The sequence below is a fragment of the Caretta caretta genome, chromosome 7 (assembly GCF_965140235.1).
Source record: "Caretta caretta isolate rCarCar2 chromosome 7, rCarCar1.hap1, whole genome shotgun sequence".
In the NCBI taxonomy this organism is placed as follows: Eukaryota; Metazoa; Chordata; order Testudines; family Cheloniidae; genus Caretta; species Caretta caretta.
Window position 1 is genome coordinate 32,221,715 of NC_134212.1, and position 27,956 is coordinate 32,249,670.

At 45.4% G+C, this 27,956-nt stretch overlaps 1 protein-coding gene across 2 annotated transcripts; it reads left to right on the forward strand.

Moving 5' to 3' along the window:
• The first annotated feature begins 352 nt into the window (after positions 1 to 352).
• On the forward strand, positions 353 to 27,948 carry SYVN1 (synoviolin 1). 2 transcript variants are annotated; one of them, XM_048859319.2, is made up of 16 exons: positions 353 to 444; positions 9,374 to 9,522; positions 11,316 to 11,408; positions 11,875 to 12,027; positions 12,772 to 12,820; positions 15,584 to 15,687; positions 16,283 to 16,409; positions 17,591 to 17,690; positions 17,787 to 17,852; positions 18,539 to 18,655; positions 19,231 to 19,406; positions 20,063 to 20,221; positions 20,948 to 21,067; positions 21,328 to 21,514; positions 22,859 to 23,013; positions 23,446 to 27,948. In XM_048859319.2, exons 2-16 carry the CDS (start codon positions 9,391 to 9,393, stop codon positions 23,598 to 23,600), a joined length of 1,893 nt encoding a protein of 630 aa, XP_048715276.2. In that variant the 5' UTR covers positions 353 to 444; positions 9,374 to 9,390; the 3' UTR covers positions 23,601 to 27,948. The 2 variants fall into 2 exon arrangements, with proteins under 2 accessions (XP_048715276.2, XP_048715277.2); XM_048859320.2 differs by lacking the exon at positions 353 to 444 and adding an exon at positions 4,292 to 4,374.
• Positions 27,949 to 27,956: the final 8 nt, after the last annotated feature.

The following is a 27,956-nucleotide window of genomic DNA, read 5'->3' on the forward strand; positions in this document are numbered from 1 at the left end:
AGCAATGGGGATTTTTCTGATTAGAGGAGACCCATGACGCTAGACCAATCAGCAGGGGCCACGGGACCCTCTTTACCCCTTAGCGGTGGAAGGCGGACGATACCAAGTAGACACTGGGACCGTACCGTCTGAAATAGTGGGGGGCAGCAGGGAATTGTGAATTTGATTCAGCCCTGCTGCATCCTGAAACGGGGGAGCTGGTTGGGTTCGAATTGTAACGCTCGCTGCTCTAAGTAAGGGAGGGTCTGAGGCGAGACCCCGGGGCGTGGCTGGAGCTAGTCCCCGTAGAGGTGAATTGGGTGGGGTTTCTACGATGTGTGCGGATGGTACATCCCAAACGGAAGTGAGGTGTCTCCTAGCTTCAGGACTTCCGGCGGAGGGTGGGGGGGAGGTGCAGCTGGTTGTGGTGGTGGGAGCAGCAGCCTCAGGGGCTCCCGGATCTTGGTGAGTCCGGGCCGGGGAGACCTGGCGAGGGACCGATTGTGGGGTGCAGCGGGTATGAGGGAGCTGGGGAGCAAGGGGGCCCGGGGAGGGGCTGAAATCTGGGGAAGGAACAGTGGGAAGTGAGGTTGCTGGGGACATAGGAGGTTTGGGGAAGGAGCTGAAGCCTGAGGGACATAGGGAGCGAGGGGGATGCTGGAAGGTCTGGAGAAGGGGAGATCGGATCTGGGTGGGCTGGGTACGTGGTACGTGAGAAGGGGGCTCGATTCTGGGCACTTGAGTAAGGTGGATTTGGGGAGGGGGGCGTGGAGTGGGCAAGTTAGAGCCTGTGTAGTAGGAGGCATCTGAGAAGCTGGGAGGGGAGTACTGGGATTTAAGTAGTTGTTGGGGGCCTGAGCTGTTCTGGTTGGGGGAAAAGAGGGGCAAAGATGCTGGGAGGGGTAGTAGAGCTCACATGGATGGAGAGTGTCCTTTTATGACTCCCTTGAAAGTGCTGGAAGCGGTGGGGATTATTGTGTGTCTTGGTGTCACTCATATGTACTGGCGGAGAAGAGACCCGTAAGGAAATTGATACCTTCCCTTTCTTTCAATATTAAAAATGATGGGAGAGAACTTCTGAAGCAGCTCAGGAAAGAATTAACAATTCTCCCCTTTCCAATTTGTGTAACTTCTTCACTTTCCCATCTCTCAAACTTCAATAAAGTTTAAAACCCAACTGGCAGGAGGACATAATTTGAAGGAGAGGCAAGTATTTTAAAAAATGGATGTGGGAAGAGAAAGGATTGGAGCTGTGAGGGAAATAATATGAATGCTGACTGTCTCCTATCTGCCAGCAAGATTGAAGTATGTCCCAAGCACTTTATATGATAAATCTTGCTTACGTGAAGGGGAAGGCTCAGTTCTACCCTCAGGTTTGAAAGGTTGTCAAGATTCCCTGGAACCAGAGATCGAAGCCCAGTGGGGATAACATTACCACGCTCGAGGCTGATAAATAAGATTCATGCAGTCTACAAACAAGGTCTTATCTGCTCAGGATAGAAACTATAGATCCTGCCTAATCACTCCCAGTACTTTCTGCAACAAAGAGGGCTTATTGGAGAGTCTTTGATCATGATTCACCTGTCCCACCCCCTCATAACACACTGTGCCAGCTACAGTTTTACTCCTTCATCTCTGAATTGGCTGTGCTTTCTAAGATGCTCTGGGTCTGTCTGTCATATGCTCTCCCCCTCCCACCCTCTTCATCTGTTCTGTCTGTTTAGACCAGGGGTGGCCAACTTGTGGCTCTGGAGCCATATGCAGCTCTTCAGAAGTTAATATGCAGCTCCTTGGATAGGCACCGACTCCGGGGGGTGCTCACTGCTCAACCCCTGGCTTTGCCACAGGCTCTGCCCCCACTCCACCCCTTCTCATCCCCTCCCCTCAGCCTGCTGTGCCCTCGCTCCTCCCCTTCCCCCCCCCAGAGCCTCCTGCACCCCACGAAACAGCTGATTGGGAGGTGCGGGGGGCAGAGGTGCTGATCAATGGGGCTGCCAGTGAGCTGGAGGCACTGGGAGCGGGGGAGAGCTGATGGGGGCTGCTGACATATTACTGTGGCTCTTTGGCAATGTACACTGGTAAATTCTGGCTCCTTCTTAGGCTCAGGTTGGCCACCTGTGGTTTAGACTGTAAGCTGTTTGGGGCAGAGTCTATTGACTACTCTGTACAGTTCCCCACACAATGGAGCCCCATTCTTGGTTGGCCTGTAGGCCCTACTGTCATAAACAGGATTAATAATGTATAATCAGTGAAGTGCTTCCAGAGCCTTTGGTCTGAAAGGCACTAATGAAATGTAAAATATATTAGCGAACTCTGTGTTATAAAAGATCCACTTCTAGCACATAAGTATTTAAAGAACTAAATTGTTTTAGTGCAAGGTGGACTGACTGAAGCTGAAAGTGTTTAGTGTGGGACATGGAAATGACATCCGCATAAGAATCTCCAAGTGGTACTCCCTGTCACTTGAATGGATACAGGCTGTCAGCATTTCTGTTATAAGCTACTTGAAATGGAGGGTGTGCATGTAACTCCACTGTTAAAGTAACCTAAGTAGCTAGTCATGTGCAGGCTCATAAACTGTTGTCTAACATTTTAATGACAACTCTGCCATCTGTTTTATAGAATTTAAATTATCTTAATCTAAACATGGAGATTATAATTCACAGGTTTAGGGGACAAGGGGACAGACCAGTTCTGGTTGAAACTTAAGCAAAGAGAAAGGTGTGGTCTCAAAAACTCATTTTATAAATAACTTCCTAAAAGGGGCAAGATATGGCCAAAGAAGCAATCTGGATGGCTAACTAAAATTCCACCCCCCTACTTGTGATTTGTGAAATGTATGACAGCCTTAGTGCACAGAACTGCTTTATGTTCACTCTTATGTGTCAGTGTTTTGCTTTGTTATAATGTGATGCTTTAATGTTCTAGCACAGGAATGCTGCTAATTGGACTTGAGTATTTAGGCATTCAGAAAGCACAGGTGTCTCTCAGTCTGATCTGGTAGCTGGAGGATTGTGAGACACTTCTGTGTTCTATGCCTGGCTCTGGAAGAGAATGCTCTTTAGTTACTAGAGCAGAGACTTCTGGGAGGCATGAGACCTAATTCTCTTCCCTTGACTGCTACTGGCATATTTTCTTATTTATTATTGCATTAGTGCCTCGAGGTCCCATTGTGCTAGTTGCTTTAAATACACAGCGTAAGAGAGAATACTTAGACTGTATGCTTTTCAGGGCAACTTAAAAAAAGACAAGGATGGGACAGAAAAGGAAAGATTGTTATTCCTGTTTTACGACTCAGGTGCAGAATGATAGTGATGTGCCTGAGGTCACACAGCAAGTCAATGGCAGAACTGGGAATAGAACCCACATCTCCTGAGTCCCAGTCTGGTGCTTCAAAACTACAGAACCATCCTTCTTCTGACTTGCTTTGTGCCCATGGGTCATGTGCTTTTTTCCCCATCTGTAAGATGGGAATAATGTCCGCTCTTTCTTACAACACTCTGTGAACCTTGGATGCAAGGTGCTAATCAGTATGGGGAGGTAGTGTGGCCTAGTGGATAGAACAGATTGGGACTCAGGATACTTGGGTTCTGTTCCTGGCTCTACCACTGGTCTGTTGGTGACTGTGGGCAAATCACTTTCACCCTTCCGTAATTCAGTTTCCCCATCTATAAAATGGGGATAGTATTGCCCCTCCTTTGTAAACCACTTTGAGATCTACTGATGAAAAGTGTTATAAGAGCTAGGTGGTATTAATATTTATTAATCAGGGTATTGAATGTTGTCATGTGGCATATATCAGTGGGAATTTTACCACAGAGGTTTGCATAGTAGCTTGAGAAAAAACATTAACAGGACTTCCCTAGATGGACAGTGTACTGTATAGAATTCATAGATTCCAAGGCCAGAGTGGGCTATTGTGATCTTCTAGTCCAGCGGTTTTCAAACTGCAGGTTGCGACCCAGTATTGGGTTGCAGAATGTAAGGCAATGGGTTGCAGCAACTCTGGTTAGCACTGCCGACTAGGCTGCTAAAAGTCCCATCGGCGGTGCTGCCCGGCTAAGGCAGGCTAGTCCTTACCTGTTTTGACACTGTGCTGTGCCACAGAAGTGGCCAGCAGCAGGTCTGGCACCTAGGTAGGGGGCTCACGGGGCTCCATGCGCTGCCCCTGCCCTGAGCACCAGTTCCGCACTCCCATTGGCTGGGAACTGGCCAATGGGAGCTGGGGTGGTGGTGCTTGCAGACGAGAGCCGCATGGAGTCACTTGCGTGCCTCCGCCTTGGAGCCAGAGCTACTGCTGGCTGCTTCCAGGGCGCAACGTGGTCCACGGTACCAGGACAGGCAGAAAGCCTGCCTTAGCACCCCTGCTGCGTCGCTGACCAGGAGCCGCCCAAGGTAAGCCTGTGCTCCAATCCCCTGCCCTAGCACGCCCCCTCCCACAAGCCCCTTATCCCTGGCCCCACCCCAGAGCCTGCACCCCCAGCCCAGAGCCCTGACCCTCTTCTGCACCCCAGCCCTGAGCCCCCTCTCACACCCTGAACCCCTCATTCCTGACCCCACCTTGCAGCGCTCACTCCTGCACCCCAACCCTCTGCCCCAGCCCTGAGCCCCTCCCATACCCCAAATCCCTCATCCCCAGCTCTGTTGAGTCATGGGCATCAACAATTTTCTTCAACTGGGTCGCCAGAAAAAAAGTTTGAAAACCACTGATCTAGTCTGACCTTCTGTATGACACAGGCCATAGATCTTCCCCAAAATAATTCCTAGAGCAGATCTTTCAGAAATATATCCCATCTGGATTTAAAAATTGCCAATCCACCACAACCCTTGGTAAATTGTTCCATGGATTAAATGTCTTCACTTTTAAAAATGTGCACCTTATTTCCAGTCTGAATTTGTGTAGCTTCAACTTCCAGCCATTGGATCATGTTAGACCTTGTTTGCTAGATCGAAGAGCCCATTCTCAAATATTTATTCCCCATCTAGGTACTTACAGACTGTGATCAAGTCACCCCTTACCCTTCTCTTTGTTAAGATAAATAAATTGAGCTCCTTGAGCCTATCATCTAAGGCATGTTTTCAAATCCTTTAACCATTCTTCTGGCTCTACTCTTAACCCTCTCCAATTTATCAACATTCTTCCTGAACTGTGGACATCAGAACTGGACACAGTATTCCAGCAGTGGTCACGCCAGTGCCAAATACAGAGGTAAAATAACCTCTCTACTCTTATTCAGTAATCCACTGTTTATGCATCCAAGGATTACATTAGCCTTGTTGGCCACAGTGTCATAGTGGAAGCTCTCGTTTAGCTGATTATCCATCATGATCCCCGAATCTTTTTCAGCCACTGCTTCCCAGGATAGAGTCCCCCATTCTGTATGTATGGCCTACATTTTTTTATTCCTGGATGTGTATATTTACTAGGGCTGTCAAGCGATTTAAAAAATTAATCACGATTATTGCCTGATTAATCGCACTGTTAAATAATAATAGAATACCATTTATTTACATATTTGTGGATGTTTTCTACATTTTCAAATATATTGATTTCAATTACAACACAGAATACAAAGTGTACAGTGCTCGCTTTATATTCTTTTTATTTCAAATATTTGTACTGTAAAAAATAGTCTTTTTCAATTCACCTAATACAAGTACTCTAGTGCAATCTCTTTATCATGAAAGTTGAACTTACAAATATAGAATTATGTACAAAAAATAACTGCATTCAAAAATAAAACAATGTAAAACTTTAGAGCCTACAAATCCATTCAGTCCTACTTCAGCCAGTCACTCAGACAAAACAAGTTTGGTTACAATTTGCAGGAGATAATGCTGCCCGCTTCTCGTTTGCAATGTCACCTGAAAGTGAGAACAGGCATTCACATCATACTGTTGTAGCTGGCATTGCAAGATATTTGTGTTCCATATGTGCTAAAGATTCATATATCCCTTCATGCTTCAATCACCATTCCAGCGGACATGGGTCCATGCTGGTGATGGGTTCTGCTCGATAATGATCCAAAGCAGAGCGGACTGATGCATGTTCATTTTCATCATCCGAGTCAGATGCCACCAGCAGAAGGTTGATTTTCTTTTTTGGTGGTTCGGGTTCTGTAGTTTCCTTATTGGAGTGTTGCTCTTTTAAGACTTCTGAAGGCATGCTCCACACCTCGTCCCTCTCAGATTTTGGATGGCAATTCAGATTCTTAAACCTCCGGTGAGTGCTATAGCTATTTTTAGAACTCTCACATTGGTACCTTCTTTGCGTTTTGTGAAATCTGATGTGAAAGTGTTCTTAAAACAAACATGTGCTGGGTCATCATCTGAGCCTGCTATAACATGAAATATATGGCAGAATGCGGGTAAAACAGAGCAAGGGACATACAGTTTTCCCCCAAGGAGCTCAGTCACAAATTTAATTAATTCATTATTTTTTTAACAAGCCTCATCTGACTGGAACCATGTCCTCTGGAATGGTGGCTGAAGCATGAAGGGGCATACGAATGTTTAGCATATCTGGCACCTTGCAACGCCAGCTACAAAGGTGCCATGTGAACGAAAGCCTGTTCTCACTTTCAGGTGACATTATAAATAAGAAGCAGGCAGCAGTATTTCCCGTAAATGTAAACAAACTTATTTGTCTTACTGATTGGCTGAACAAGAAGTAGGACCGAGTGGACTGTAGTCTGTAAAGTTTTACCTTTTTTTTTTTTTTAGTGCAGTTATGTAACAAAAAAATCTACATTTGTAAGTTACATTTTCACAATAAAGAGATTGTACTACAGTACTTGTATGAGGTGAATTGAAAAATACTATTTCTTTTATCATTTTTTACAGTGCAAATATTTGTAATAAAAATATAAAATGAGCACTGTACACTTTGTGTTCTGTGTTGTAATAAAAATCAATGTATTTTAAAATGTAGAAAAACATCCAAAAATATTTAATAAATTTCAATTGGTATTCTATTGTTTAACAATGCGATTAATCGTGATTAATTTTTTATTACGATATACTTTTTTGAGTTAACTGCGATTAATCTACAGCCCTAATATTTACATTTAATTGTATTAAAACATGCATTGTCCAGATTGCTCTGTATCAGTGACCTCACTTATCCTCTTCATTAATTGCTGCTCCCCCAATTTTTGTCAACTGCAAACTTTCAGTGATGATTTCATGTTTTCTTCCAAGCCATTGATAAAAATGTTTAATAGCATAGGGCCAAGAACCAATGCCTGTGGGACTACACTAGAAATACACCTGGATGATGGTGATTCCCCATTTACAATCACCTTTTGAGACCTATCAGTTAGCCATATTTTAATCCATTTAATGTGTGCCTGTTAATTTTATATTCTATTTTTTAATTAAAATGTAGTACAGTACCAAGTCTCATGCCTTACAGAAATTTATTAATCAAATTTGTAATCTCATCAGTAAATAATATCAAGTTAGTGTGACAGGATATATTTTCCATTAACTAATGTTGATTGGCATTAATTATATTACCCTTTAATTCTTTATTAACCCACTCACGTATCAGCCATTCCATTACCTTGCCTGGTATCTATGTCAGACTGACAGGTCTATAATTATCTGGGTCATCCTGCTTACTCTTTTTAAATATTGGCACAACATTAGCTTTCGTCCAGTCTTCTGGAACTTCCCCAGTGTTCCAAAACTTACTGAAAATCAGCATTAACTTTCCAGTGACCTCCTTAGCAGCTTTTTTAAAACTTGTGTATGCAAGTTACCTGGACCTGCTGATTTAAAAATGTGTAACTTCAGTACCTGCTCTTTTTCTGTTCCACTAGTATCTCTGGAGGATGTTAGAGTGTCATCATTATGTGATATAACTATGTCATCTGTGTTTTCCCTAAATACAGAACAGAAATATTTATTGAACCCTTTGTCTTTTCTGCATTATTGATAATTCTACCATTTACATCTAGTAATGGACCAAAACATTGTTAGGATTCTTTTTGTTCTTAATGTATTAAAAAAACTCCTTATTGTCCTTAATTCTGCTGGTCATAGATTCTCCTTGTGTCTCTTTGGTTCCCTTATCAATTTTTTGCTTTTCCTGGCTTTTGACTTATATTCATTACTGTTAACTTCCCCTTTCATTTATTTGTTATAATTTATTTTTTGATAGCTGCCTTCACTTCCCCCTCTAAATCAGGTCAGTCTGGCCTATAAAATGTAATTGAGAATCCTTGGAGGAGCAGGGTAAAAGCTCTCTAGCCTGGAGAAAGCTCAAGTTTTCATTAATTTTTCTGTTCACAACATTGACAATCCAGGAATATTGTTTTCATTATTAGGTTTATAGTCAGTACAATGGCTGTATTCACTTTCTTGACTGAACTGTACAAAGTGTAAAATCTCCACTGAATAAATTGCATTTTTGATGCTAGAGAAAGGCCTTGCTTGGATCATGGCCTCGCTGAAGTTTTGGTCTATTCTCAGCGGGCGTTTGTTTTAATATATCCATTGACTGTGTAGGGCAACAGGCTCAAAACAATTACTGTTCACCAGTTTTTATGTAGCATTGGCCATTCTGATTATCTAGGTTCCAATCTCCTGCATAACACAGGCCAGAGAATGTCACCCAGGGTTTCCTGCATCAAGTTCATAAATTCTGTTAGAGTTAGATCATGTCAGATATTTCAGCATTGAATTACGCACCTCAAGGGATGGAGGTCTTGCCTGAAAATACCTCCTCGTTTGCATATGCATTTGGTACAATGTTGGTAGAAGCACCAATCCCTCACTTGTGATCATTAAAATACCCCTGATTTCACAAGGATGGGATGCCAAAACCCATGATATTGTGGTCCAATTCCAAATTGGATATTTGCTTTCTTCTTAACTAAAATTCCCCTCAAAATTCCATCTTGGTTGACTTGTTCTTTGCATCCAGTCATAAACTATTGCTGATTGGTGCTGTGTGGCTGTTTAAGAGCTTCCCTGTCCCACCCCTAGAGGTGGCTGCATGGAATGATTCTTTTGTTTTAAACTGTTTGATAACTTTTGTTTGTAAAGTGCTTGATATCCTTTGATAACTATTTACATCCAGGTTAAAGGAAGTTTGCTATGTGATCACCTAGTGTTTGATAGGCGTTTTGCAGACAAATATCGGAAGACAAAGTCCATGGCCTGGTGGGAACTTACAGTATGCGAGGCCAAGAACAAAGCAGATGGAGAGGGGGAATGTAATGAAAACTCTGTTAAGCCAAGAAGCAGCAAACCAAATACAGCAATGATCCACTGTCCCCTTACAATGCAAATTTGGTGGCTCTTCTGTTGCCTTAGGAGATGTGAAGGCAGCTACGGCTTTATTCTGTATCTCTAAACCGTTTGCTCATGTCTGTCTTCCCTCACCCAGGTCGTTGGGCTGGGGAGATGTTCCGAACGGCAATCATGATGGCTGCCAGCCTGGCTCTGACATCGGTGGTAGTGGCTCACGCCTATTACCTGAAGCACCAGTTCTACCCAACAGTGGTGTATCTGACCAAATCCAGCCCCAGCATGGCAGTAAGTATGCAGTCCATGGGCTGTCCAGGTTGTGGCGTGGAGATCAGATTGCTCTGATAATGGCTCAGCCTGTCAACTATTGGTATTTAACTTCCACATGGCTTTGGATGGCCACTGTAGCAGTGCAAGTGACCTGATTCTGGGGGACTGGTAATGAGAGCTAGTTTTTGAGCTCCCAGTTTGGTAGTGACTGAAAGTCATTCCTGTTTGCTGCTCATCAGTGCAATGAGTTTCATGGGGTCTTGCCCACTTTGAGAATCCAAGCTGCAATTAACCCAGCACAGTTGGCACTAATTGTGTCCCCCTTACTGTCAGCGTCAGCAGAGGGAGTGTGAATTGAGTGTGACATGGAATTTAAGCTTACCTCTTAAAGGGAGGGCTCTGGTATGTTGGTGGGATGTGGTATAAAAACAGGAGCAGCAGTAATTTCAAAGCAGAAATTTCAATTTCAATTTAATGAAAATTCCTGTCAACGCAATCCTTTTAACCAGTGCTGTATTCCAATCCCTGGAAACAATTTGTTATGTAGTACCTCTACATTTACACAGGGCGTGGGGGACATCACCATTTTCAAGAGAGCTGAAATCCAGGGTTATTTTGATACAGAGCAGAGCCAAATCCTGCACAGTCTTTGGCTGTCTCATTTCATCCTTGGGTTGATTGACTCTTAAGTTGAAGGCTCAGGAGTTGAGGTCCCAAATGAATCTTGCTAGTCAGTCGAAATATTGGCTTCCTTTTTCCTTGTGCTTTTGTTTAACTGAGGAGATGCAATGTCAGTGAAAGATGCTGGATTGACCACTCTGGAGCCTCTCACACTCTGTTTATCCCAAGGATAGGTACAGCATTGCCAGCTGCAGGGCAAGTATTCCATACTGATCCACCACTGGGCTTTAGCCCTGCCTGGAGGTAGTTCTGTCTCCATGGCCTAATGTGTATTTAACCACTCCACTCAGTCTTCCAGCAAGGATACTAATAAGTGCAAACTGTGATGGTGACTTCTGTGTGAGGTTGGCATCCATCTGCTAGGGAGTGGACAGAGTCCTGTCCCTCTCCTCCTGCCCTCAGTTTACTTCAGGGAGCACTGGACAGCATTCAAATGAGTCATTTCTCTTTATCAATGTAATCCAGTGGCTCTTTTTTCAGTTCACTTCTGCTTTCTATTCCCTCAGGGTATGTTGACCAAAACAAACACTTCCACGCTACAGCAGTTGCTGAGCCAGTAGTACTCGGAACAAAGTACTGCTTTAGTGTGGGAAATATTTATAAGTATGTGTGCATGTAACTGACTCCACAGCTGGCTTGCAAAATTCTAGCTAAATTTGGAAAGGCTCATTCATCTGTTTTCAGTTGGGCTTTTTTAACATACACATAACGTGCAGGTGCAAGTGGGGTAGAAATCTGTACATCTCACCAATTCCCTACAGTAACCAAAGTACCTTCAAAATATAAATTCCAGGCCTAAGGGTACACAGATTACACACACCCTGAAGGGCCTTAGGATGTTGTGAAGGGGTTAACTGAAAACTAGCCATATGTTTCCTTGGGGATGGGAAATAAGATGCGAGTGTGTTACGTGCCTTGAAAGTGGACAGAGGACAGTCATAACTGGTTAAAGTAGATCCCTTGGGTGTTGTAAATCATAGACTTTAAGGATGGGAAGGTCTGATCTAGGCTAGAAGCGGTGCTGCAGGATTGTTCTCACCAGCCTTTTCTTTTGGTCTGGTTTGGTTCATAAACTGTAGTGTGTGTGTGTGTTTCTTTTGGCTCAATCTCTCCCCTTCCCTTCCCTGCAGGTTCTCTACATTCAGGCTTTTGTTTTGGTTTTCCTCCTGGGCAAATTCATGGGCAAAGTGTTTTTTGGCCAGCTCCGAGCAGCAGAAATGGAGGTGAGTGAGGCCTCTGGCCCTTGTATCTGATTACTTGCAGCACAATCTTACGTTGGGTGATGAAGGTACACAGTAGCAGAGGGTTGCTCTGAGAACTGCATTGATTTTAAGTTAAATGAGATTTTGATGCTGAGCATAAAATCATATCTATCATTGGTACTTGCATGACCCCTATTACCAGAGTGTCTGAGCATCTGTCTTGAATGTATGTATCCTCCCAACGTCCCTGTGAGGCAGGGCACTGCTGTTACCCCATTTTACAGAACCATGGTAGAGAGTTCGATACCCAAGTGCTCTGAGATCCTCAGAGGGAAGGGGGTGGAGTGCAAAAGAAAATGCTTTCCCTTAGAAATTGGGACATACAAGCAGACGTTCCTTCCCCTCCTCCCTTCAGTACTGAGAGCTAAGATGAGCTGTATGTGGGGAACTGGGACAGTGCTGCTAACTCTCTCTCTCTCTCTCTCAGCACCTACTTGAGAGGTCATGGTATGCAGTCACGGAAACTTGCCTGGCCTTCACTGTCTTCAGAGATGACTTCAGTCCCCGATTTGTGGCCCTCTTCACCCTTCTCTTGTTCCTCAAGTGCTTCCACTGGCTCGCTGAGGACCGGGTGGACTTTGTAAGTCTGACATGCTGCTGAAAAGGATGCCGGATTGGGGTTGTCTGCAATCTATCTGGGGAGTCATTCAGTGATCTTGGTAACAAAAAGGGATCTGTCTATCTAAGGTACTTCTGTGGCCTTTTGAGGGATGAAAACCATTGTCACTGTGCTTTGGTTGTCACAGCATAGTGTGTTCTGTGTGTAGGGAGCATTGGAAGCAGATCCTTTTGTGTCCTCTGCTTGTTCTACATTCATTTTTCTCATTAGTGCTTCTGCAATTGTCCTTCGGGCCAGGCTGGTCAGGATTATCTCACTTAAATAAATTACAATAATTTGGACATCTATATGTGCATATTTGTTTTTCCTAAAGTTACTTATGTAACTTATGTAACTTTAGGAAAAATTGTCAGAACGGCCACCAGCAAGAGTTAGGCCACCAAAAAATTTGTTGTGAGAACCCCTGTTCTAGAGTAATACAAATAGTAAAAGCGCTGATTCCATAGGAGCTAAAGTAGCTCAGTACCTCAGCGTGCTCAGCGCTTTGCAGAGCAGCAAGACACTGATGCCAGCAGACAAGGAATCAGCAAGACACGATGATGCTTGTGGTGTAGAAACCAAAATGGATAGAAAATAAGATTGGCCTATTGGTCCTACATCAGTAACTCTTTACAGTTCCTGGATATCTCATGCAGTCAGAATGCAGAGAATGGAGTTTTGGAAAATTGGGTGGAGAGTCCTAAAAGTTTGTTCATCTCTTCCCAGATGGAGAGGAGTCCAAACATCTCCTGGCTCTTTCATTTCCGCATAATCTGTAAGTGCCTTTATTTTATTCCCTTTGCCTGTCCTCCCCTGTTCTTGTTTCTCTCCCCTCCTCCTCCCATTACAATGTAATTGCCATACTGGATCAGACCCGAGGTGCATCTAGTCTAGTCTCCTGTATCTGACCGAGCCCGGCACCAGATGTTTCAGAGCAAGGTGCAAGAAACACTGCAGTGTGGCAGATATGGGATAATCTACCTGCAAGGGAAGTCTTCAGACTTGTAGGAGCAGGATTGGTTCAGCATGTTAACATATCTGCCTTGTGGTGTGAGAGCAGTTACTTCAAATTCTCTTTAGATCATATGTGGAATCTCATTTTCTCTGCCTAGTTCTGGTCCTTTAGAGACTGTTCTGTTAGGACCTAATAGGTTTCTTATCTCTGAGATTCGCAGATCTCTGTAACAGGCTTAGTCCCCATTTTCCAAAAACAAACATACAATTCACCCTCAACAATCTATGTTTGGAGCTCAGGACTTGAATAGCAGGAGATGCAGCTAGTCAGGACTGAGAGTATTGGCAGATCTATTTCTACTGGAGAGTCCAGGGCACGATTAGTAAGGGTGGGGAGTGGGGCTGCAGGTCAGGACTGAGTGGCCTTTGTAGAGTTGTGTATCTGGGTGGAGCCCAGGGCTGGAATAGCATGGGGACTGCAGATAGGATTGAGGGGCATCAGCCGAGCGCTTTGGGGTTCAGGGTTGGAATAGCAGAAAGCTGTGGGTTGGGATTGAGGGGCATTAAAAGAGCTGAGAGTCAGGAGTCCAGAAGTGGTATAACAGGGAGTGCAGCAAGTCAGGGTTTAGAAGCAGTGGCAGAACAGTGTCAGGAGAATATCCAGGACTAGACTAGCAGGAAGTGCTGTGGATTAGAACTGAGAGGCATAGAGAATGCAGGACTGGAGTAGCAGGGATGCAGTGGCTCAGAATTGTGGGGCACTGGCAGTGGTAAGGGAGGATCCGGGACTGGAATGTGGGGGCTGCAAGTCAGGATTGAGGTGTATTGGCAGAGGTGTGGGAACAGATCAGCCCTGGAATAGCAGTGAGGGTGGTGGGCTGCCATTCTGAATGAGGTGCACTGGCAAAGCTGTGGGTGAGAAACTTGCTAACCTCTGCCTGCACTGTTAATAATGAAAATGACTGTGAGTAAGTGTTACGCATGCAGAGGGTAGGATGTGGAGAAATCATTAAAGCAACGAAGTTTAATGAAGGCATGACTTGACTTGATACCTGACAGAAATCTTCTGGGGAGGGGGAAGAGTTTCTCTACTCTGAACGTTTCCTCTCCAGGACTCAACGAGCAGCAACAGCTGGCCAGGAAAGATAATTTCAGAAGATAATTTGCATGTGACAGGCTAAATACGCTAATGTAAAACCCCTTCTCATTTGTGCAGTTGAGTGTGAGACTGTTCAGAATCGATAACCTTGTCAGAACAGTATGTAATGTCTTCCAGAAGGCTTTTTATGGATTAGATTGCTTTTTCAACTCTGGGTTGGAGCAGAGCAGCTGTTTAACAGCTCACAGCAACCTAGTTGAAGACAGGATATCAAGGAGAACCCTGTAGCTAGCTAAAAGTTCAGGAAGGAAGAATGAAACTATGCAGCACACTGGGGTTAACATACTGACTCGTGCAAGAAAGTGCCATGGGAAACTGAGGCTGGGGCTTTCAGAGGATCCTAAGGGACCCATTTAAATGTGTTTGTGCTGTGTGATGTGGTCCAGATCTTGACTGGGGCTCTGCTGGAATATAAATATCAATGTCTGACACCCCAGCATGGCTTTCATCCCATGCAGTTTAGAGTTTGAAATGTTCTGTATATGGGATGTAGCGGTTCAATTTCTTTCACGTGGCACTTGCCTAGTGCTTCCCAATCCCCTGTGAGAAGGGTGTTAGTCCTACTTTACAGATGAGGAAACTGAGACATGAAGCGACTTGCCCACAGTCACACAGTGAGTCAGTGGGAAAATTGGTTTCAGAGGAACAGCCGTGTTAGTCTGTATTCGCAAAAAGAAAAGGAGTACTTGTGGCACTTTAGAGACTAACCAATTTATTTGAGCATGAGCTTTCGTGAGCTACAGCTCACTTCATCAGATGCATACCGTGGAAACTGCAGCAGACTTCAGTTTAGATGAGCTATTACCAGCAGGAGAGTGAGTTTGTGTGTGTATGGGGGTGGGGGGGATGTGAGAAAACCTGGATCTATGCAGGAAATAGCCCGACTTGATTATGTAAAGAGTTGTCACTTTGGATGGGCTAGCACCAGCAGGAGAGTGAATTTGTGTGGGGGGGTGGAGGGTGAGAAAACCTGGATTTGTGCTGGAAATGGCCCACCTGTTGATCACTTTAGATAAGCTATTACCAGCAGGACAGTGGGGTGGGAGGAGGTATTGTTTCATATTCTCTGTGTATATATAAAGTCTGCTGCAGTTTCCACGGTATGCATCTGATGAAGTGAGCTGTAGCTCACGAAAGCTCATGCTCAAATAAATTGGTTAGTCTCTAAAGTGCCACAAGTACTCCTTTTCTTTTAGTGGGAAAATTAACGTTTTAACCCAGGAATCCTGGCTCTCAGACCTATACTCTGGCTACTAGATCACACTCCATTTCCAGGATTGGGAATAGATTGTAGAAGTCCTGGCTCCTAGTCTTATGCTTAAATCATCCCTTTCTTTAGTTCTGTCAGCCCTTCCCCATGTGTACCCCAAATCACAGCTCAGTATTGTAATTCCAGTGTCTGACCTCCCTTCTTTCTGTGTCCAGCTCTGATGCTTTTGTTGGGCATCCTGGATTTCCTATTTGTCAGCCATGCCTACCACAGCATCCTCACCCGGGGAGCCTCTGTCCAGCTGGTCTTTGGGTTTGAGGTATGAAATAAATGTCTGCCTGTGTGGCAAGGAGGGAGGGAGGAATATTTGCCTTGCTATGCTACTTACTGGAAATCAGAGCTCTGTGATGCATTGTAAGCCAGTGGGGCGGACTAACCTGCCAGTGCATCAGAGTTCTCTTGGCAGCATCTGGATTTTGGTCCCTCTTCTTCGTGGTTCTGTTTTATTTCTCCAAAAACAGAAGTTACGCATATCAATCAAGTCCTTTCCCCTGCCCTGGGATTTCTGATGGAGACCATCTGCTCCATGCAGGTTTGGTTCCCCAGGCCCTCTGCCTTTAATTTAAGGTGAATCTTTACTCCCTTCTGCTTAGGCTTTCCTCCAGCCTGCTTCCTGTAGGGTTGCACTCCCAGGCCATCTGCCAGGGAGCTAAGGAGAGCCGCCCTACTCCCTTCTTCTCTCCCTGAACTCAGGCTGCCTTTTGTATCTGTGCGGGCCTGGCTCGGAGACACCAGTTTCCAACCATGTGACCTGGTCCCTGGGCTGAGTTTGGCACAGGGTACAGATGAGTTCCAATGCCTTTAAAAGATTAGCATCCTGTGATATGCCTCTTCTTTCCTTCCTGCCCCCACAGTATGCCATCCTCATGACCATGGTGCTCACAATCTTCATAAAGTACATTCTGCATTCAGTCGACCTGCAGAGTGAGAATCCATGGGACAACAAGGCCGTCTACATGCTGTACACGGAGCTCTTCACAGGTACGCTCTCTCTCCCCAGCTCTGGATAACAGCCAGCTCCTTTCATAGCCCAGTGGGGACTTGTGTGTTCTCCCGTATGAACAGCTAACAGTCATGGGAGCCTGAATTGTGGTGCTATATTGGGCCTTGTGCTAGAGCTCTTCATAGGAGCATGGTTGGGAGGGGTAGTTTGTAGATGGTCTCACCACTTCATTGATCATTTGAAGGGAAGAAAGTGGGATTGAAATGGAGCTAAGTAGGAGCTGTGTTTGTAAGAGAAGCCTGTGGCCATCCAAAATGATTTAATGTATCATTAAAACTAAGGGCAATCTACACTACAGAATTAAGTTGACCTAAGTTACGTCAACATACAGCCACCACAGTAATTTAATCAGTTTTACACACTCACACTACGCTTATTGCGTTGGCGGTGTGTGTACTCACCAGGAGTGCTTGCACCGATTGAACTTCCAGTGTGGGGCATTGTGGGACGGTTTCTGAAAGGCAGCAACAGTTGATGTAAGCAACGCAGTGTCTACATTGACTCTGCATCGACTTAACTACATTGACTTAAGTGCTATGCCTCTCACAGAGGTGGAGTTAAGTCAGTGTAGTGGGTGAGTTACATTGGTGGGAGCTACATTTTAGAGTAGACACTTACGGAGTTAGGTTGACGTAAGCTGCCTTATGTTGATCTAACTCTGTAGTGTAGCCCAGGCCTAAAATGCTGATGACTTGGTAAGATTGGAATCAAAATGTGGGTTGGGTGGATTTCTGGAGGCCACAGTGGGTTGGTTTGTGCAGGCATTGTGGTCTGGTGGCTAGAGCAAGGAAAATGGGGAGTCAGGATCCCTGCGCTTTATCCCCAGCTCTGGGAGGGGAGTGTTGGTCAGTGGTTAGAGCAGGGAGGAACTGGGAGCCAAAACTCCAGAGTTCTATTCCCAGCTCTGGGAGGGGAGTGCGACTGCTTTACTAGAGCCTCCTGGGTTCTGTTTTTAGCTTGGTCATTGACTCACTGTGTGACATGGGGGAGCAAGTTGCTTCCTTTCTGTGCCTCTTTCCCCACCTGTAAAATTGAGGCACTTCCCTGCCTCCCAGGGTTTGATGAGGGAGTTCGCTAGTGTTTAAGGGCAATGAGATCCTTCGAGTAGAGGCACATGAGAAAGAGAGAGAGAGCACTAATATCTCTCCTTCCTCTTCAGGCTTCATTAAAGTGTTGCTGTACATGGCCTTCATGACCATCATGATCAAAGTGCACACTTTCCCTCTCTTTGCTATCCGGCCCATGTACCTGGCAATGAGGTAAGATGTCTCTGGTATCGATTGGGCACGTGCTGAGTGTCTGATACTGTTCCTGTGTGTGTGTATGTAACTCCAGCAACTTTTGTGTCATTTCAGGCAGTTCAAGAGAGCTGTGACTGATGCCATCATGTCACGCCGCGCCATTCGCAACATGAACACTCTGTAGGTATCCAGTTGGAGAGAAATTGCTTCTATAGAGTGAAATCTGTTACAGTAGGGCCTAAAGGCATTGGGCAGGGCACCGCACAGACCCCTCACTCCCTCGACTGAGATTGGGGTGTGGAGGACCACATTGGGCCAGGCGCTGCACAGACACCTAGGGAGATGGCGCTTGTCCCAAAGAGTTTACATTCGAAATAGACAAAGGGTGGGAGTGGGAAACAGAGACAGAGGGGAAAGAACTTGCCCAAGATCAGTGGCAGAGCTGGGAGTAGGATCCAGATTTCCTGACTCCCAGTCCAGTCCTCTGGCCACAAGACCACACAGCCATGTTTACAATGAATCTCTCTGGCCGTTTAAGCTTAATTAAAACGGGAAATCCACATTAGAGCAGTCTGGTTTAAGACACTCAGTCCAGTGTACAGCTTGTTAGAGGCCTAGTAAATCACAGCTAATCTAGCGCAACCCCCTCAGTCCTGTCTCATCCAGTTTGGAATGCCCTGGGCAAGACGACTTCCCTTGGGGTTGGGAGGACTGTCTCACATAGATCTCCATGCTATCCAGCCTAAATTTCCCTTTGCTTAATTATCTCCTGTTATAGCCCGTGCTTCATCATTGACATCACTGCCCTTGTAGATCATCAGAGAATATATATGTTACTGCCTCTTAAAACTCTACTGCTTCCCCAGATACCCTGATGCCACTCCAGAAGAGCTTCAAGCAATGGATAATGTTTGTATTATCTGCCGGGAGGAGATGGTGATGGGCGCTAAACGCCTGCCATGCAACCACATATTCCACACCAGGTGAGGAAAGGCTTACTGCTAATACATCTGCCCACGCAGCTGCTTGCAGATGGCTTTCTTTGTGGTGTGGAGTTAGCTGCCGAAGGCATGAAAATCCAAGCGTTGTCCTTGTATAATGGAGGAGCCAGGGCATGGTAACTTCCTCCTTGCTGTAGGGTGCATGGAACCAGGGAAGAACCAAACAAATAAAAAGGATTTGTAAAAGAATTCAGTCCCCTCAGCTGTAGCTCACTGCGTCCAATCCATCTCTTTTCAACTGTGATGCCTGGTCACTGTTGTCTGGAGGCCTGTGAGTTGGTGGCTCCAAGTTCAATCCCTAGCAAGCAGGTCCATGTAACAAACATAATCCGAACTGGACTCTTTGGCTGTCTCTGTTGAGAAGCCATGGATTGAATGGGCTACGCAGGCTGAAATCTCTTCTCTTCTCCACCTACCCATGGCAAGAGTGAGAAACAATAGCAGGCGAGGGGTGTCTCCAGCTAATTGTCGGGACTGTGTGTAAATCCTATTGCCCTGAAAAAGTAACCTGTTTAAATGAGCCAGTCTTAACCGGGTGGCCTCTGCCCCCTCCACAGCTGCCTGCGTTCATGGTTCCAGCGGCAGCAGACCTGCCCCACCTGCCGCATGGACGTCCTCCGTGCCTCTCTCCCCACTCAGTCCCAGACGCCACCCGAGCAACAGGAGCAAGCGCAGCAGCAGCAACAGCAGCCACCGCCGCACCATACTCCACTGATCCCCCAGCCACCGAACTGTGAGTACAGCTTCTCTGGACACCAAGCCAGCAGGGCTGAGCAGTTTCTCAGTAATCCTGTCCTGATGCCATTCATCCCAGGTGGGAATCACTGCAGCCACCTTTGGGCTGAGGTGCAGCAGCTGTTGATACTGGGACTACTTGCCCAGCACTGAAAAATTGAAGTGTATTACTACGTTGTACTACTGAATGTACCTTGTTTGGGCCAAATTCTGCCTTCAGTTATACACACAACCACATTACAATACGTTGGGCCGTATGGGAATAACCAAAGACATTTGGCCCTTTAGCTTCTCTGTCATTAGAGGGAAAGTAAGAGCATTGTGTAATGGAGAGGAATTGTGTAATTCTTGGAGCAACAGAGTGGGAATCAGGACTCCTGGATTCTGTTCCTGCTTCTGGAGAGGGAATATAGTCCTGTGGCTGGAGCTGGGTGTGGGTGTGCTGAGAATCAGGACTCCGCTCTGCCATTGTGTGACTGCCACTCTCCATAAGTGTACTTCTGTAAAATGGGTAATACAGTGACCTACCTCCCCTGAAACTTTGTTAATGTCTCAAGTGCCTTGAGACCCTTGGCTGGAAGGTGCTGGAGAAATGTAGTGTCTGTCTGGCATCTCTTCTCTGTGGGTCATCCACTTCTCTCCTTCACTCCGCAGTCCCCCAAGGAATCCTGCCCCCGTTTCCTCCTGGGATGTTCCCCCTCTGGCCTCCCATAGGTCCATTTCCTCCAGTGCCTGGTGTCCAGCCACCCAACAATGCAGAGAATCCCTCTGCAGCTTCCAGTGCACCCTCCGCTTCAGGCATTCAGACAACAGGTGAGAAGCCACACAGTCTAACCTTCTTCTTCATGCCATCACTGGCGCAGGCTTCCCTCTCACTGCCCCACCAACATATTTCAACTGTGACCTGCTTCTGGTCCTCCACGGCCCATTTTGTTCTAGACCTGTAAGTTGGGACTGCCAGCAAGGAGACCAGTTATGCCAGTTGTGGGTTCTGTGGTTTGGACAGAGACTCACCAACAGACCATAGAGTTGCCACAAGATGAAAACCGCTTTGACGCTATTGATCTGTGGCTCGTCCCCTAAAGGGAAAAGACCCTATATCCCATTCCCTGACCTCCTGAGCCAGCCAATCTCCCCAGTCTGGGGCTGGATTGGAGCTGGTGCCCCTAAGTGGGGAAAGGCCCTGTATCCAATTCCCTGATCCAGCCAGTCCCTCAGACGTGGTACTGGAACTGCGCTAGTGCACGAGAGAGAAAAAGCTCTGTATTTCATTCCCCCTCCAAGGTAGCTAGTCTCCACCTCCAGGCCAGGTTGGATCTGGCACCCCTAGAGATGAAAGGCTTCATATCCCCTTAACTTTTTGACGTTATTTTATAGTGTGGGATTAACTAACATTGACCCAAGAAAGATACCCCGGTATTGTGTGTTTGAAGACATGCTGAAACCTCATTGGCTATATGTAAAGCGGTGGATGGGCATAAATGTACCATGACTGTTTAACCAGGCTATCATCTGCTTTGTCCCCTTCACCCTCTGCAGCGAGTACCTCGAGACCTGTTGGTGATTCAGCATCTGGATCGGACACTGCCCCTGTGGGAACAGTGCCTGGCTTTCCCTTCCCTCCCCCGTGGATGGGAATGGCATTGCCACCTCTATTTGGTAAGCTAGGGTGGCTTTTTCCATCCAGGGCTGGATGGGGGAAGGATGTTCCTCTACCGGGAGCATGGGGAGGGAAAAGAAAATATCCAAATTTTGTCTCTAAGGGCCAAATTAGCAACTTGCCAGGAGCATGGTGGCTCATATCGTCTTCAGTAAATTGATAGATTTCACCAGTAATTAAAACCTTGCCCATTGGAGAGGGAGTCAGGAAGTTTGCTTTGCGTCCTCTCTTACAGACCATCTGTTTTCCTTCTGAACAGGCTTCCCTCCTATGCCTGTGCCACCCGCTGGGTTTGCTGGGTTGACAGACGAAGAGCTCCGTGCCATGGAAGGACATGACCGGCAGCATTTGGAAGCCAGGCTCCAGTGTCTGCAGAACATCCACACACTCCTAGATGCAGCCATGTTACAGATAAACCAGTATCTCACCGTTCTGGCAACCATTGGGTAACTATCCAGTACTGCAGCAGGGTGTGAGACCTTTTCTACTCTGTCGGACACATGGTGCAACCACTGACTTGACTATAATCCATCTAGCTTAGTGATAGCATATTGTAATGACATGTGATTCCAAACTGCTGGCTCCCTGTCCTCACGATGCTAAAAGTGCGTGGTCTTCATTGGTGATAACAGGTACCCAAAGCTTGTACCACCAATGTGTGGGGCTTAGGAGATAGAGTGCTGGACTGGGACTGAGGAGACCTGTATCTACTCCCAACTCTGCCACTGGTCTTGAGTTTCCCCATCTGTAAAATGAAAATCATTATACTGACCACCTTTTGTGAAGTGCTTTGAGATGTGCTGATGAAAAGTACCATGTAAGATCTAGGGATTATGTACAAACCTCAAAACATGACAAAGGTCAGTAACCAGCTGCATGGTAAAAATGGGGGGCCTGAAGCAGAGCGGTGGAGAAGCTATTGCCATAGATAGCTTCTCAGAGTGAGGGTGAGAACTCAAGAGTTTCAGTTCCTGGCAATACCTCCTTTTTATAGCACTGAGTAGATACTTTAAGTCCTGCTTGCTCGTAGGGCAAATTGGCACCGAAGTGTGGAGACACCCTTATTCCTATCCTTGGGCCAGGAATAAGCCTGCACTGGAAGTGCTGGAAGATGCAATTGCACTTGCACTCAGGCCAAGGTTCTGTTCACCACCCCTGTGAAAGGAAATATGAGCTAGAAAAGCAGAGTTTGGAAGCCAGAAGTGTGTTCTTGTGGCTAAGACACTGTATTGGGTTCAAGTCTGATCAGGGTTCAAGTCCTGGCTCAGCTACAGACATCCTGCGTGAGTTGGGTCACTTCTCTCTCTTTGCCTTCGCTTTGCTATAAATAAAGAGGAGGATGGTAAACCTTTGTCTTTCGCATCCATTTAGATTGTAAACTGTTCTGGGCAGGAGCACTCTTTTTATTACACAAGATTCAAAAAGGGCTTGCATATGGATATCGAGAATATTGAGAGTTGTCATGACAGCAAAAATTTTTGGAAGGGACATTGAACTTCCTACTTCATTGCTTAAGCCAATGTGGGAGGGGCAGATTAGCCTGTATCTGCCTACTGTGAGGTTCTTACACCTGCTTCTGAAGCATTTGGTCCTGGCCATTGTTGGAGACAAGATACTGGACTAGATAGACCAAGGATCTGATCCAGTCTGACAGTTCTTTTGTAAAGTTCTTTTGTTAGGGCCCTGATCTCATCTGGGCCCTCTGGGTGATAGCATACTAAAAAGAATTAAACATGGTCTGTTTATAGCTTTCCACGTTGTAACCCTCTTCTGGCTTCCCCTCTGGACAGGTCACCCCGTCCTACGCAGCTGCCAAGCAGCCTAAACACTTCAACCTCCTCTCAAGAGACACCCACCAGAGAATCCACCACTTTCAATTCACCCGACAGTACCTCTTCCCCAGGGACCTCTCCAGCAGTGGAACCAGACTCGACAGGTCAAACAGGTAGACAAAAGTCCTCCTTGTTGTAGGACCTTGTAGTGCGAAGCCTCATAGTGTCGCTGTTTAGCCACATGGTCTAGGAACAAGACCTAACCCATTCCCTAAGAAACCTTGCAGAGGGGGCCAAAAGTTATAGCAAGAGGCTTTAGCAGCTGATGGCACGTGGCTGCACCATGTTCATCCTAGGTGCAACACATCTACTGACTGTGCAGGGTACAGCTGCATCCAAGATAGGCAGCATCTGTCATGCTGGTGTGTGTCCCAGCTGAGGGTTTGCTGCTGAATGAGACCGGCTACGTGGCTGTCCCTTTAAGTGCTAATGGCCACATTTGGCTGTTCTAAAGTAGTGGTTCTAAGTCCCTTTGGCGCGAGGGGAAACAAAGGAATCTGGTGGATGTCAGCCTCTGATGATTTCCTCCCCCCTTGCTGTCTCAGATGATCCATCTGGATTGGTGGGTGCGGAGGGATACACAGAGCCAGCTGGGCATGAGGAAGAAGAGGAGCGGCCTTTACCGGGGGAGCCTGACACAGCTGAGCTTCGCAGGCGCCGGCTTCAGAAACTGGAATCCTCCTCTCCCCCTTCCCATTGACACCCCTCCAATCCCCCTTTCCTAAGTACCTTGTCTTGCCTGGGTTACCGTTTGACACTGACTTTTTCTTTTGAAAAGCAGCGTGTGCGGTGGTGGTTGGGGATACGACAAGAGAAATGAGACTCTGCCATCGCTCTGTTAGGACGTTCTAACCTGCACCAAGTGCTGACTTGACATGAGAGTGCTAGGGCCGCTATGCTGGGGTTCAGAATTGACTCTTTAATCTGCCATGGTTTCTAATTTAAAAACCAACAACAACAAAAAACCCCACCGCCCAGTCTGCAGCTGTCCTCTCTCTGATGTGCAGATTTAGTCATACCCACCTGTGCACTAACTGTTCTAATTCCAGAGCCTTCCCAGCAGCATTCTCTGAAAAGCAGGGTCCTTCTACAAAACGTGATGCACAGGGCTGAGGTGATCAGACCCCAGGGACTTCTGTGGTGTGCCACTTAACTACAGTGGGCATATCTATTGTTTAGAAAGTTGCCGTTCCTTCCCCCATCTGCCCAACAGGAGTTGGGTGGCAACTTCTCAAAATAGTTCTCTCCTGCTTTAACCCAGTTCTTTCTACCTCTCTGGCATTCATGCGGCGGCTGGCCTCCATCCTCAAGCAATGCCTTCTGGGCTCATCCTAACAATGCTAATGTTTAGCTGAAGGAAGTCCATAAGAAACATGCTCCCATCATGAAAGGGGGAAAGAGGTGTATTTCCTTAACAAACTACCCTTGGAAGGATACCTGTAAGTGAGCTTAGTCTCAGATTTATATGTAGAAGCAATGTATGTAGGTGACTCAGTTCAAGGTGAGAGGAGTTCATGAAACACACCTGTCATCCCCTGCTAATACTCAGCCAGAACTCCCAAGACAGTTAAGCCTAAGGATGGCAGGATCCAGACCCTAGGTGTTGCTGGTAGACATTGCTAGTTTGAATTGGTTTGTGGTGGGGTAAAGTTACAATATCAACCATCGCTTCTGCTTTATACCTTTTTTTGAATTTATTTTTGTTGAGCGAGGAGCACTGAATGGAGCAGTGGACACTGTGGGATACTTGAGGCCCATGGGTTGCTGTGGGAGAGTTGTGAGTTGGTTTAAAGTCCATTTTTAACTTTATTTCCTCTCTGAGTGCTCTAGTGTGGGTGGAGATCAACGTTCTGCATCATCTGAGGAAGCCCAGTGCGGGCTCTCACAATCTATAATTTAACTTAGTGCAAATGGCTTCAGTATTGATCGCAAACTGTGATGCTCAAAGAGTTTTATCCAAATGGCATTGGGATGATCATCTTAGAAGGAGATAATCATGGAGTTAAAACGACATCCCCTGGCTTACACTGCTCAAATATTCATCCCAGCAAGAATAACATCTTCTGGATGTAGAATGGAGTCTGTTAGACCTTTGAAACCAGAGTATTGATTTGCCTGTGTTTAGCAATGAATCTATGCTGATGGCACAGATAGTGAAGAATTTAGAAGTTAGTCATATGTAGTTAATATTCCCCCCTTCTCTGTGCCCCACCACCAGAGAAGCACTTGTCATGTTTCCCACATTGAAGGATTGGAGAAGTTTCAGTAGCCATGGCTATTCAATGATCCTCCTGGCCTTTGATATTCTCTAATGTTGCAGCTTTCACATGCTTTGTTCATCATAGTGACACTTTAGTTGCTAAGGAGTTGGGAGATGAAATACCTCTTCACCTCCAGTCTTACTTGGAAGAGAATGGGCCAGCCTCATCCTTTGTGATTCTACTTAAGTCTGTGCTTTTATGCTTGGGATGAAAATGGCTTATTGGCCAGGTTTATGTTGTTCTGTATGCAGGCCATGGTCCCATAGCCATCTTCTGTGAATTGTCCCTGTGGATCTTGTACAGCTCCTGGCACCACAGTCAGGTTCTCTAAGAGCTGCTTTCAAGACACAAAACAGTCACCTCTGCTCTTTTTCTTTTTTATAGCAGTGGCCCAACAACTTCAGAAGGGCTTATTAACGGTTGAATGGACTCTTGTTGATTGACAGTATTAGTGGTGGACTCCTGTTGGAAAATACCTTTACTTTGAATAAATAAGTAGAAACTTCCCATTAGCAATGAGACCCTGCTCATCCAGTCTGTTTTACTACCCAGACTCTGTAGGTCAATTAAAGGACATTAGGCTAATTGATATGATAAGAACATATGACTTTATGGGTTTGTTACTTGTAGCACCTTCACATATGTTAGATTTTTAGTAACTCCTCCGCAATCTGTCCAGCCTAGTTCTTTCCCCAGATCCTTGCTTGCACAAAAATGCACCTTAAAAGACTAACACCAAACTCAAAACTTTTTGAATTGACGTAAGCGAGCAGTTAAACCGTGGTCGTGGTTATGGACTGTGAGTTTGTTCAGTCTGCTAGCAATCAGCTGGAAAAAGTTCTTGGCTATCTTGGCCACTACGATAGGCTATTTCTATCCCTTTTTGTGTGAGCCTGTATAGTTTTAAAAACAGGACCAATAGGTTAAGACAACAGGCAGGGATATTAAAGTCCCCAAACGTTGTGTTTCAAAAATGTAATTTGAGAGGACTAATCTGGCTTGAGTAATTGTTTGACATGTCTCCTGAGTGTAAGTCATGACAGGGGGATCACTTAAGTGACTTAGGAGCACCAGTCCTGTTGACTTTCAGTGGGACTGGTGGTCCTAAAAGTCCTTGAGTGATTTGAAAATCCCATCCAATAGCGTTATGTGAACTCACATACCTAACGCAAGCATGATACAATATAAAAACCCCTGTATCTATAGGGATATCAACTTAATGGGGAAGTAAGCCAAGGGCTGGATTTAGATAGGAGAGGCAATGAAGGGTTAAATAAGCATTTTTGGTATCGGGAAGATGCTCTGCAACGGGCAATAGATTACATCATAGAACCAGCACTGAATGAGTCCTAAAATTCCTCCCCTCCCCACCCAAAAAAACAAAAATTGTGTGTGTGGTGACTCTCTAAACCATTGTTTGCTATTCAGTTTACTTTAATTCAGCAGTTGGTATAACCCTTCAGTGCTTCTCTTTAAGTGGCTTCTAATCATACACCTATCTCAGGGAAACAATCCAGAGACAGCACTTAAGGGTTGTAAATTCGTTTAATACTTGAGTTCCTTCTGGAGAAGGGCAAAAGTAGTTAAAGATTTATATTTTTAAAACATAGATCTGTGGTTTTTTTGGCGGCACATCGGGATTACAATACTGGCTTGGATGGGAGTCCCAACCACCGAGACCTAGAACAGAGCATTGAGGATGGGAGTGAGTGACTGACAAGGGATGGTGATATCTGGCAGACAGCTAGGATCCTGGTGTTCTGGTGGGGAGAGGGTATCAAAAGGCAACCAGGCTGCATATCACTTTGTAGCAAGACAGTGGGCTAACCTTGCATTTGGTGTAATAACTATGCATTCCTTCCTTTCTTTATATCCAAACCTTAAGAAAGGAAAAACTTGGTTTTAAGGAAGAACAACAACAAAAAGCATGAGTAAAATCTATACATAAATGTAGACTCATCTGTAAATGTGGATCGAGAACCTCCTGTTCTCTGGCTATGGAACATGAAGTAGTGAGAGAGTGCATTGTTTCTTTTTTAAAGGGGACTGCATGCTTGGAACATGTTCATTTCCTTCAGTGAGCAGAAGGGCCTTTTCTTCATTCTATAAAGGGATGATAAGATCAATCAACTCAGAATTTGACATGTGTTCCTCATATATCCTCTTTGATTCCAAAGTCCATGTAATGCTGAGGGTCCCTTCCCCTCCTCCATGCCCCCAAAATAACTTGTTTGGCTCCTTACCAGAAATAACTGTGGTAATATGAGGAACTCTGCAATAACAAGCTAGCCTGCATAAACATCTTTAATTTACTGCCGGGTGTGCGGAAGAGGAGAAAACTTGGTCTCAGCTTCCAGAGATTGGTTAGAAAGTTTTATTTTTAAAAAATATGCCACATGTCCTGTTTAAAATTAAATTGTTTGAATTTAAAGATGGGAATAGTTTAGGAAGTGTCCATATTTTTTGTTTTCAATTTCAATAAAATGACTATTTAGCAGAGGATGTGCTAAACTGTGCCACACATTCCGTGACATTTGCATCCTTCAGGAGTTTATTTACATACATAAATGAAGAGGAAAATACATAAATGAGAGACCATTGGGAAATGTTCATGGCCTATATTCATCCCAATGGCTTCCTTTAACTTCTCTTTCATTGTTTTTGTGTTGCAGAGTTATGTGTTGGAGGTGAAGAGGGTTTGGATAATTATTATTTAATTTGTAAATATTGTGTACATTTTTAATAGCTTAAATTGTATATACTGCAAAATAAAACTTGCTTTAAAGATGGTGTTG